The 12,143-nt window shown below is 46.5% G+C and overlaps 1 protein-coding gene across 6 annotated transcripts in view; it reads left to right on the top strand.

Moving 5' to 3' along the window:
* The window catches only part of Git (ARF GTPase-activating protein GIT1), a 293,327-nt gene that overhangs the window by 104,714 nt on the left and 176,470 nt on the right, over window positions 1-12,143 (top strand). For all 6 annotated transcript variants that reach the window (XR_012894547.1, XM_037419552.2, XM_037419545.2 and 3 more), the window contains one exon: window positions 4,739-4,787. Coding sequence is in view for 5 of the 6 variants with exons in the window: in XM_037419552.2 (XP_037275449.2) it covers window positions 4,739-4,787 (49 nt within the window). In the remaining variant the exon portion in view is untranslated. The remainder of the gene's footprint in view (window positions 1-4,738; window positions 4,788-12,143) is intronic.

Genomic DNA, 12,143 nt, shown 5'->3' with positions numbered 1-12,143 from the left:
AGTTGCATGTTAAAGCTACTTCTCCGGGTATTCTGAAAAGGAGAAAAGCACCATAAATTCACAATGACACCACTTTAAAAAAAAAGTTCACCGGAACAGAATGAATTTAAACTGACTGTCAATCACACAATGCATGGTAAGTGGGCCAAATATATATTTTTTGTTTCTTAAATGTTCCTGATACACTATAGTCCAAAGGAGTTGAGCTGATGTCAACATGAAGCAGTGGAGAAAGCTTTTACTGAGGAAGAAAAAGTGGGACACATTCATCCCATTATCCCTCAAAGGGTAAAAAAGGGCGGATGCAATTCTTCACAATAATTGGACCCATCAGCAAACAATGAAGCGACAGATACAAGTCACCTTAAGGTGCACTGAGAAACCAATTTTCTTCCTACTGAAGAATAGTGATGCTGTGTTGACTAGGCTTGTGCGAATATGCGAATGCTTCAAATTCTCGGACCAATAGTGCAGTATTTAAATTCTCCACTACGGCGTCTCTCATAATCATATAGTGGTTTTGGGACGTTAAACCCCACAAATCAATCAATCAGTATTCAAATTCGCTTTGATTCGAATTTAAATAACTGAAAATGTTGAAGTACTTAAAATGAATGAATAGGTTAAGCTTGTGCGAATATTCGAATGCTTCGAATATTTTAAGGAATAGTTGAGTATTCGAATTTGCTTTGATTCGAATTCAAAGTATAGAATATTTTCGAAGTATTCACGATAAACAAATAAATGTATATTGGTCCGCTTGTAAAGGTGGTTTCACTGCAATATAAGGGTGCTAAGCCGTGATAGCATCTATTCAAGCAGAATTCGCTGTGCCACCAAGCCCCTCTGCAAATTTAAATTGGCCCTGCAACACTTACTGAGCATTGTCAGTAAACGCTGCCGATCGGTTGTCGAGGCTACCGAGAACACGCAGGGCAAATATTATTGCGCAGCACCCGGCTTGTAATTCACAATAAACTTTTAAAGCTAAAAAATGCTTTCTTCTCTCGGCGAATGATACTACAAGCTCAAAAATTACTTGTCACAGCCATGAAAGAATATGCGGCTCTGGTCACAGCCATTGGCTGATTTTGGCATGGTGCTTTCGTCGTTACCGGGGCCGCCGCGGGAGGCCGCCGCTTGTCCACGAGTATGTGCGCGATCGCACTGAAAATCCGCGTATTCGAAGAAAAAAAAAAAAATGTGCTCAAGGTCACGAGGTGCCTGCGACATATTTTATTTCGCCGTGCCATTCCTCCCTGCTTAGCTTCCAGTTATTTCGTAGGGACGAGAAGAGAGAATGCAATAGCAGCGTGCGACAAATTTTTGGAACTCTGCTCGTACTGGACTGATTCTAGAAACTTCGCGGCGGTAAATTTGTGTGGCAACAAGCATGTTTACTGGCTCCATGGCTGCTTGAAAAAGTGGATCAGGGCCCCTTTAAAGGAACATGTTACCCTAAAATCAATTAATTCTTCATTTTATTAAGCTTGTTATGACGGCTTATATGCTCAAGTGTAATAAGTTTTTTAAATTGTTAAGTATCTTACAGGTTTCATTTCATTTCATTTCATTTATTTACTTTCAGGGCCTGAGGGCATTACAGAAAGGAGTGGGGTTTCACAACTAAATAGCGCAACAATACATTCAAAGCACTTCTTGGTGGGTGATGACCTTGAAGTTATTTACATCTGTGATAGAGGCGATGGCGGCGGCAAGGTGGTTCCAGTCCCTGCTTGTTCGTGGAATGAAAGAGTCATAATAAAGATTAGTTCGACTAGATGGCACACCAACTTTTAAACCATGATCCAAACGGGATGAAATGTAGGAGGGGTTTGTGAAAAGCTGTTCTTTTAAAATGGGGTTGTGATGAAATATTTTGTGAAAAAGTGAAAGCCGAGAACATTTACGACGCAACGACAGATCAGGCAAGTTTAGCGACATCTTCATTGCAGTTACGCTAGAATGGCAGGAGTAGTTAGAAAATACAAAACGAGCTGCGCGGTTTTGAATCGATTCGAGGGCGAGGATTAGAATATGTTTAGAAGGATCCCAGATGGCGCATGCGTATTCTAATTTCGGACGTACTAGCGTTTTGTAAAGAGTTAGTTTTAGTGATGAAGGTGCAGATGAAAAATTGCAACGTAAATATCCGAGCATGCGGTTAGAGTTGTTAGTTACATAGTCAACATGCATCTGCCAAGACAGATTATTTGTGATATGAAGACCGAGGTATTTATATGAATCGACGTGTGATAAGGAAGCGGCATGAAGACTATACGTGCACGTGTTAGCAGTATTATCACGACGCGAAATTCGCATGTATTTGTATTTGGACACGTTAAGACGCATGAGCCATTTATTGCACCACTCGGATAGGTTGTTAAGATCGGTTTGAAGTTTCAAGGTGTCAGCTGGGGTAGAAATTTTCAGATACAATACACAATCATCAGCAAAGAGTTTAATGGTTGAAAAAGTGATGCAGGCGGGAAGATCGTTAATGTAAGTAAGAAAGAGCTACGGCCCCAGTACTGACCCTTGAGGTATGCCAGACGTTACAGCACAAGAGGGGGATAAACAGTCATTAGCGGTTACGTACTGGGTTCGGTTAGAAAGTCTTTAATCCAAGAGAGAACATTAGAGTCAATGTTGAGTTTGGTAAGCTTCAGAATTAGTAAGTCGTGAGATACAGTGTCAAATGCTTTCGCAAAATCAAGAAAAATGCAGTCAGTATCGAAACCTTGATCAGCGTTAACAAACAGGTCGTTAGTAAAGGACAAAAGCTGGGTGTCGCATGACACCATCTTCCTGAAGCCGTGTTGGCAGTTGTTGAAAAAGGAATTTTCTTCGAGAAAACTAACTAAATGTGAATATATTATGTGCTCTAACATTTTACATGGAATGCTTGTCAATGAAAGGGGACGGTAGTTCTCCGGTGAATTAGTGTTACCTGATTTGTGAACCGGAACCACCTTGCCCTTTTTTTAGTCGCCAGGTAGGGATGAACACTGCAAAGACTGATGAAAAATCTTCGAAAGAATTAGTGATGAGTACAACTCTGTACATTTCAATATTTTGGAATTTATGGCATCAGGACCCGCAGAAGAAGACATATTCAAGTTGTTGATCAGTTTTCTAACTCCTACCCAATCTATTACAATATAGTCCATAGGAAAAAAATTATGGCTAGGGGCTGTTGGAACAGAAGACGAAAAACTGCGCAGAAAAACTGAACAAAATGCATCGTTTAAAAGCTTGCAACATTCATTATTTGGAACAGGTTCGCCACAGTGTGTTAATTGCACTATCTTGTTTTTGTTACCGTTCACAAGAGACCAAAATTTTCGTGAATTGTTTTGTAGATAAGAAGGAAGAGTAACGTTAAAGTAAGCATTTTTTGCATTAGCAACATCGTGGAGGTATTCGGCGTTAGTGTTTTGGTACTCGGACCAACGGCTATCACTCGCATCCTACCGAAACTACTACTCAGGGTTGTTTCAACTTCCTTTGAATGAAAAAAAGAATGGCATTTGCATAGAGCCGCTATTTCATTCAAAAGAAATATTGTGCAGGTTAGTTATATTTTTTTTTTATATGCCATACATACCATTCAATTTTGATTCGAAACTATTCAATCAGAATCACTATTCGCTTCGAACCTAAAATTCACTGTTCACACAAGCCTAGAATAAGTGCATGTTAGTTTGCATGTAACCCCTGTAAAGGTGGTTTCAATGGATTGTAGTTGTGGTAAGCCTTGGAAGCCTCTGTTCGTGTGTATATTAGTAGTCTGCATGTAAATTTTTGTAAAGGCAGTTTCACACATGGATGAAGAGAAAGAAAGGAAGGAGCATTGTTTCACACGAGTGAAGCAAAGTGAAGCCCACCGTGTTGGCCCAACACATGATTGAAACGTCAGAGCCGTGTCATTCTTTTTGAAACGTTAATCTCGACCGAAATGTCCCTTACAGTGTAATTTTGTCTTTAAACCACCTGCGTGAGCCAGCCAGTCTGCGCCGAAGAACAAGCACATTTCTATTAAAAGCTACTAGGCGCCGTCCTCCAAAGTCTTATTGCGGGTGTGATCTTGTGCATAAGATCGCTTGTTGAGCCGACAATGCTGGCTTCTAAACAGCACGGCTTGCTAAGGCTGCCTGCCTTTTTTTTTTTATTCCTATATGGTTGCACTGCAGTGAACAGGTGCCAAGCCGTGAAAACATGAGCTCGGCGAAACTCCGCACTGTTGGGGAGCTCCACTTCAAGGTTAAACTAACGCATTATCCCGCATCAACGCATCACTTTTTTAAGTTTAAAATTGTGTTATACCAACTTATATGCTATAATTATAGCAAATTTTCAAAGATACGTATTCGAAAGTTGTTACTTGCATTCTACCGCAATGCAAATCGTGTGACTATTTAAAGCTGCTTCCACTTCCCTTGACATAAAAAAAAAAAATGTTCTCGCAGTCGCGTGTTGAGTATCATGTCCGTGTTTTTGTATTTGTTTTGTTGTGTGCTTTTTGAAGAACAAGAATGAAAAATTTCTGATATTTCAAGTAATATTTCAAACACACCCAGGGAAAATCTGGAGAAATCGGAGAATTTCAAAGTGTCCACTTCATCAAAGGGAAAAGTTGGTGCAGCTAGTATGCAGGTGTCACCCATTTTTCTTTGGATCTCAGTGTGATGAAATGTCAAAACTGTGTTCACTTAATGTTATATCACTTTTCTTCCAGCCTGGACTTGTCAGCACACGCGCGGGCGGCCAAGCAGAAGCTCCAGTCGGTGAGTGAGCAGGTTGAAGTAATGGGCAATGTGACCTCCTCAAGTTTTCTGGAAAAACAGGCAAACTAATATAGTACAGCATGTGAAAAAACTAGCGGCTAGTCTTGCCAGTTGCGTTATTCAGGTGTATATACGACTTTCTCTTACGGGATTCTTTGACATTATGAATTATTTGCCTGTGTCTTGAAACGATAAGTCATGCATGGGCAGGATAATGTAGACAGCACAGACATAAAAGTGAAAAATCCCGACGAGACAGCTGTGAATCAGTTCCTACTGTTCGTTCAGACTGGTTCTAACTTTCTGTCTCTGAAGTGAGAACGTTCCTGCTTACCACAGGTGCCAGCATACAAAAACATACCACCTGACTTGCTTTGATCGTGATTGCAGTGGATGTGGTTCCCTCGTTGCATTAGTTGGGGACAGCAGTAACAAGGTGTAGTGGGTATCACTGTTGCTGCCAAAAGCAGCAGGTGCGTCATCACATGGCCACTGCAATTGTTGTCGCCTCTTCCAAGTGGCAGCGCACCCTAGTCGTCCAGAGTTGCCAGGTTTGCTTACATTTTGAAGCCAGTAGTGGCTGAAAAGCACATTGGCTACCTTTCAGCTAGCTTCGTGTTCCCTTGATTTCAGCTAAATTGTCAATATCTTGGCACGTCATGGCCGCTGGCATTCGAGTATGCGGTGTCTAAACATGGAGACGAAGGTGTGTTTTCAGCTCGTCAGATTGAATTTGGTGCTGGCATTGCACAAAAGAAAATACGTGGGAAAAAACCTTTTTGGTACATCGTTTCCCAGTCCTGCTATTGCTGAAGGTGATTTCAAAGTGCAATTGCAAGTTGATAGGATGACACTCCGCAGGCTTTGCATGCATCGGCATTAGAAATCGGGCATCTGGCGAAATGGTCATGTCATTTCTTAGGATTAGATACAGACTTCTACTCGAGTACTTATTTGCTCAGATTTCTCATCACGAAAAAAACGGTTGCTGGAAGGACTGCAGTTTCTGCTTCGGTCACAGCAATCGCGATTTTGAGCACACAATACTTCTATTTGTTGTCACTTGTAGTGCTAACCTGTTTTAAAAAATTCACATAATACGTGTGAAGAGGTCATTTCTGCTACGCCCCAAGAAACTGTGTCATCATTCGCAAAATAGTTGCTAAAGTCGCCAATCTATGCTTATGTCCAAGAAATTATGATCCTGAAAGTTTGCTCTGCTTATTAACATTTCCAACTTGAATTTAGCCACTTTAATAACATCACACAAATGAAACAAATTTGTGGCTACTTCTGCCCTTTTCACTGCCCTTCGCTCAAGCTAGCTGCTCTCTGGCTAGTTCTTGCAATGTCTTGGCCATATTTTGTCTTTTCAACAAGGCATACATGCACAAAAGCTGTGGTCATTTACACATTGTTATATAATAGGGTTAGGAGAGCAGGCTTTTCGAGTAGTGCGAGAGATGCTGGCTAGGGCAGCAAAGATGAGACAATTGTACTGTCTACAAACATAAATTCATATAGAAACGAGCACAAACAACACAAATACAAAGCGCATCAAGCAGTATGAATTGGTAAGTGTTTTTAGCATCTATTCAGTTCAAAAAAACGCCGCGCTCACGCCATGGGCCTTGACTCGATGGTCGTGGCTGCGTCGTGGATCGTCGACGAGCCAGGCGGGTTTTCGCAGTTACTGCGTCCGCTGGGCGCCGGAAAAGAATACGTGCCGTTCACGAAGTCCTTTCAACGTTGACGTCCGGTGAGGTATCATACGACAGTGCTAGTTTTCCGAACGTTATGTCCGGCCAAGCCAACGCGTCTTCTTCCCTCCAGCTTCTGGCTCTGCCTGATCGGTCAACGTGGCCCATTCTTTTTTCGTTTGTGCGTGCCACAACAGCACGTGCCGCAAACCGCTCTTGATTCAGTGCACGTGCTTGCCCATCTTCTCAGCCGCGTTAGGAGACCTCATCACACACCTGGAATGATCAGGAGCACAGTAACGGCAAAAACAAGTATTTTTTGTATTTTGTGGGCGTCTGTAATATTTTTTTATTTTCCGGATACTGCAGACCTTCTCGGTCCAAGCGGGAGTGTTACATAAAATAGCCACAATGGTGCTAACAACAGTTTCAAAGATACGGGGGAGTCGCTCAAGCAACAACAGTGAACTTGGATTCTAAGAGTGTGGTCATGATTGCTGGCGTGCACGCTACATGGCTGGCATGAGTGGTCAGCTTCAGTGCCCTTCCACGGGCTGCACTCTGTGGGAATTGAGGCTAGTCCGCTGCCTTTGCGCGGGCTTTGCCGCCTTTTCTGCCGTTCTCTGCCCTCCTTTGCTGTCTGCCACGTTGGGAAAGCGGAGTGACATTTAACCCCCTCACCCAGTAGCGGATGTTGACTGTGGCGCCCGCGCGCGGAGTCTCCCGAGAGGTTTTTGCGCACTGTGTCGGGAGCGGGCAGACAGATACTTTCCAGGACTGCAGACGGTGAGCCACGCAATCTTTTCCGTCCGTCGACTCCCGTCGCTCGGGGGTTCGTCGGACTTTGCTGACGGCGCCTCGCGCCCGAGGCGAACGCTCACTTTTTGTTGCCCCACTGCGTACGCACGGCCGAAGGGTGGTACGGTGTCCTAGTGCGTGGCCTAGCTATGCCCACCCGTCTCCCTCTGAAGCCAATGCGAGCGCCTTTGCCTTCGCTCGAGCAACCGGGCCTTGGTCCCAGTGTCTTCGTGTAACACCTTTACTGCGGAAACGTGCTCGTGGCACCCTGTGTAGCACTTTTGTGCCCGTGGCGTAGATAAGCCTATTTGCTTTCCCGTCACGCCTTTGCAACGGGCTGTACTGCGTTTGGTGTTGCCACAATAAAGTGTTGCGACTTAGAGCGGTATCATGTTCTCGCCACGGCGACGGTTAACGCGTGCCCTGCGGCTCGCTAAGACTGGACCCACGCTAGTGGCCGTACTCCTTCGGGATACGTATACACCACAACCCTCTAAACACAAAAAGACCATGCAAGAAGAGCATTTTTTCCCAGAGTGACCATACCCTCATACAACAGCATTTCAGAGGGCACAAGAGTTTGTTCTCAGTTTGACTTCGTATAACTTTACAATTTGTTGCTATCCCATTGATTGCTTCACACTTGCAATGTTAATGATTTTTTTTTCTCTGTTGTTTGTGCGGGAGAGATGGCAGTACTGAACAGTCGAATGACATCAGTGCAACACGATGCTGCTCTGTCATTGTCTAGTCGTGGCTTTCAAGATTGGCTTCGGCAATTGATCATTGCATTGCTGGAGCTTGTCACGAATGCCATGGTTTAACGAAAGTGTGGTGAGGAGCAACACAGCAAAGCGTGTGAAAAATCTGTTGGTGCCACTGTGGTCTTGGAAAGTTTCGACCAGAGCTTCATCTGACATCTTCTCATTAGGGTCGACTCGGTTGTCTGCTTAGAAAAAAAAAATTTACAAAGCTGTAGTTGACAGAAGCTGCTTTACGTGCACGCATTGAAACCACGCAGGCGAGCACGGCATCAAAAACGAAGAGCGAAAGACGCGGATATCACGAAATACTCTTTGGAAAAGTGCTTCATATGCGACGTAGCCTCACCCCACAGGAATGGTGCAAACTCAAGGTTGAACAACATGGAACAAGAATTTGCTCCATGTTGTTCACCTGGTGTCACTTCTGCAGCAAACAATGAGTAGGGCAAAAAGTAGTTTTCTTATTTGTTTTGTTTTTGGCTTTGAAAAAGGGTTTATTGGCGACTGTTGCGACGGTGGTCCTGCGACGAAACACAATCGGGCAAGAGCAACGGTCAAGTAGATGCCGGCGATGATCAGCACGAGCCGAGCGAGAGAAGCCCAGCACCCAGTACCCAAGCGGTGGCGATGTTGCTTGCCAACGATGCGTTTTCTTCTTCACAATTTGCCCCCTCCGAAAAAGAGCCATCCTCGCGACCTATGAGTCTGGAGGCAGAGGGCTATGATATGGCTAAAGGCGGGCGACGTGGACGATGTCACGTCCATGCCGGCGCTTGTCGTCAGATGGGGAAAGTGGCTCAATGAGAAAATTCACCGGCGAGGTTTGCTCCAAAACGCGGTATGGGCCCTCGTACTTTGGAACGAGTTTTGAGGAAATGCCGGGGTTTGGTAAGGAACAGCCAGCCATACAAGTGATCCCGGGGAATAGCTGGGGCTTTGTGAAGAGCCGGCGTTGTTTTCTTTCTGGCGCTGTTGTTCTTGTGACGTAAAGGTGCGTGCGAGTTCACGGCACTCTTCCGCATTTCGGGCAGCTTCGGACACAGATGGGCATTCGGATGCGTCAAGACGGTATGGAAGGAGAGTGTCGATGGTATGGGATGGTTCGCGTCCATAAAGAAGAAAGAAAGGTGAAAATCCAGTGGTAGACTGTGCCGCGGTGTTATATGCGAACGGGATGAATGGAAGAATGCGATCCCAGTTAGTATGATCGGATGTCACATACATGGCAAGCATATCGCCAAGGGTGCGGTTAAATCTTTCCGTGAGCCCGTTAGTCTGCGGATGGTATGCCGTGGTCTTGCGATGAATAACATGGCATTCAGAAAGCAGAGACGTGACGACTTCTGATAGGAAGGCTCGACCTCGGTCGCTTAGTAGTTCTCGAGGTGCACCATGTCGTAGTATGAAGCAATGAAAGATGAAGGATGTTACGTCCCACGCAGTGGCACTTGGAAGGGCGGTGGTCTCAGCGTAGCGTATTAAATGGTCCACAGCGACTATGATCCATCGATTTTCATCTGATGTTGTCGGTAGAAGGCCATAGAGATCAATTCCGAACCGATCGAAACGTTTTGCAGGGCACGGAAGCGGTTGAAGCGCACCGGACGAGTGGAAAGGCGGTGATTTGCGGTGTTGACAGTCAGGGCAGCCCATAACGTATTTTCGAACGAAATTATACATTCCGCGCCAGTAGAAGCGATGGCGAATGGGTTCGTAAGTTTTGAAAACTCCGGCATGACCACATTGGGGATCGTCGTGAAAGGAGGCGCAGATTTGTGATCTCAAGCTGCGCGGGACAACCAAGAGCTACTTACGACCTTCGGGGGCGTAGTTGCGTCGGTGTAGCAGCCGATCACGAATGGTGAAATGAGCAGCTTCACGTCGGAGAGATCGTGGTACCGCAGTGGTTGACGATCCAGAGAGACAGTTAAAAAGGGAAGCGATCCACGGGTCCTTGTGTTGTTCACTGGTGAAGGAGTCGAGGTCGAGAGATGCGACGGAGTTGATACCAGTGGTTCCGCAGGCCGAGTCGGGAGGTAAAGGCGAACGCGACAGGGCGTCGGCGTCAGAATGCTTGCGTCCACTGCGATAGATGACACGAATGTCGTACTCCTGGATTTGCAGTGCCCACCGAGCTAGGCGGCCAGAAGGATCTTTCAATGTGGCGAGCCAACAAAGTGCATTGTGGTCCATTACCAGGTCGAATGGGCGACCGTACAGATAAGGGCGGAACTTGCGAAGCGCCCACACTAGCGCCAAGCACTCTTTTTCAGTGACGCTGTAATTGGCCTCAGCTTTAGTAAGTGTGCGACTCGCATAAGCGACGACGTATTCGGAGTAGCCCGGCTTGCGTTGAGCGAGGACGGCGCCTAGACCAACCCCACTAGCGTCTGTGTGAACTCCCGTTGCAGCTGTTGGGTCGAAATGCCGAAGAATTGGAGGAGATGTTAGCAGACTACGGAGCGTGGTAAACGCGACGTCGCAGTCAGAGGACCAGGATGAAAGGTCTGCGTCACCGCGTAGGAGGTTGGTCAGTAGTGACATGATCGACGCAAAATTTCGCACGAAGCGCCGGAAGTACGAGCATAGTCCGACAAAACTGCGTAATTCTTTCAGTGTAGTAGGTTTCGGGAACTGAGCGACTGCTCGCAGTTTTGCAGGGTCGTGTTGAACACCATGCTTGAACACCATGCTTGAACACGATGTGCCCTAAGATGGACAGCTCTCGCGCGGCGAAGCGGCACTTTTTAAGGTTCAGTTGGAGCCCAGCGTTGTTTAAACACGTCAGAACCAGTTGGAGCCAAAGCAGATGTGTGGGAAAATCAGGAGAGAAAACGACAATGTCGTCGAGGTAGCATAGACACACAGACCACTTCAGTTCGCGCAGTGCATTGTCCATGAGTCGTTCAAACGTGGCAGGAGCATTACAAAGCCCAAATGGCATTACGTTAAATTCGTACAGGCCATCTGGTGTAATGAACGCAGTTTTCTGGCGATCAGCTTCTGCCATAGGAACCTGCCAGTATCCAGATCGTAAGTCTAAGGAGGAGAAGAATTCGGCTCCTTGGAGGCTGTCAAGGGCGTCGTCGATGTGGGGTAATGGATAGACGTCTTTCCGCGTCACCTTGTTTAATCGCCAGTAGTCGACGCAAAATCGAATCGATCTATCCTTCTTTCGAACTAGAACGACAGGAGATGCCCAAGGACTGTGCGATGGTTGAATAACGCGACGGCGTAGCATCTCTTCGACCTGGTCGTTGATAACGTGACGTTCTGCAGCAGAGACAGGGTACGGTCTTTGACGCAACGGCTGGTGCGAACCGGTGTCAATGTAGTGGTGCACTGCGAAAGTCCGACCCAATTGCGGCTGAGAAACGTCGAATGAATTCGCGAAGTGCTGGAGGAGATTAAGAAGCTCGGCGCGTTCATGGGCACTTAAGGTGTCGGCGATGGAACTCGAGAAGGTGTCACTCGATGAGCATTCCAGTGGGGAAAGGGCATGAAGTTCGGTCGAGGCGCTACTGCACGATTCGTCTGGCATGTTAAGGAATAAAGAGGCCCCGCAGGGGCGCCTGCGCTAGTAGGCGTTTGGTGTGTAGCGACACCACGGACCCGAGCTAACAGGGCAGTTTCGGCTCTCTCCCACGCCTAGCCGTGCGTGGCTTTGTCGTGTCCGGGGAAAAGGGGATCCTGGGGGTTGAGCCGACGCTGGGTGATTGGACCGTTAAGGCCCCCCGGCAGAGGCAACACACCCCTTTGGCCCTGGCTTCACGAGACGGCACCCCTGGGCTGACCCACCCAGGGGAAATCGGCAGTCGCCTTTTCCTATCTCTCTCTGCCTACATCTTCGCCTTTATCTCTCACTATCTATCTGTCCTGTCTTCTACTCTTTTCTGTTTACTTCCAATTTTCCTGGCGGCAAGGGTTAACCCTGTGTAGTTACCCAACCTTGGGTAGTTATATTCGGTTATAGCGGCGATGCATGGCTGGCGTCTCCAAGTGTTCACTATTCAACCTTGTAGCGTCCCCTTGTTGGGCTTGGTGGTGGGTAGCCACCATCGCCGCCGAATTTAAAATGCTTCTTATGGAAAACC

This window comes from Rhipicephalus microplus, chromosome 3 (genome assembly GCF_043290135.1).
Source record: "Rhipicephalus microplus isolate Deutch F79 chromosome 3, USDA_Rmic, whole genome shotgun sequence".
NCBI classification, from domain to species: Eukaryota; Metazoa; Arthropoda; class Arachnida; order Ixodida; family Ixodidae; genus Rhipicephalus; species Rhipicephalus microplus.
This window is presented reverse-complemented; position numbering and strand designations above follow the sequence as displayed.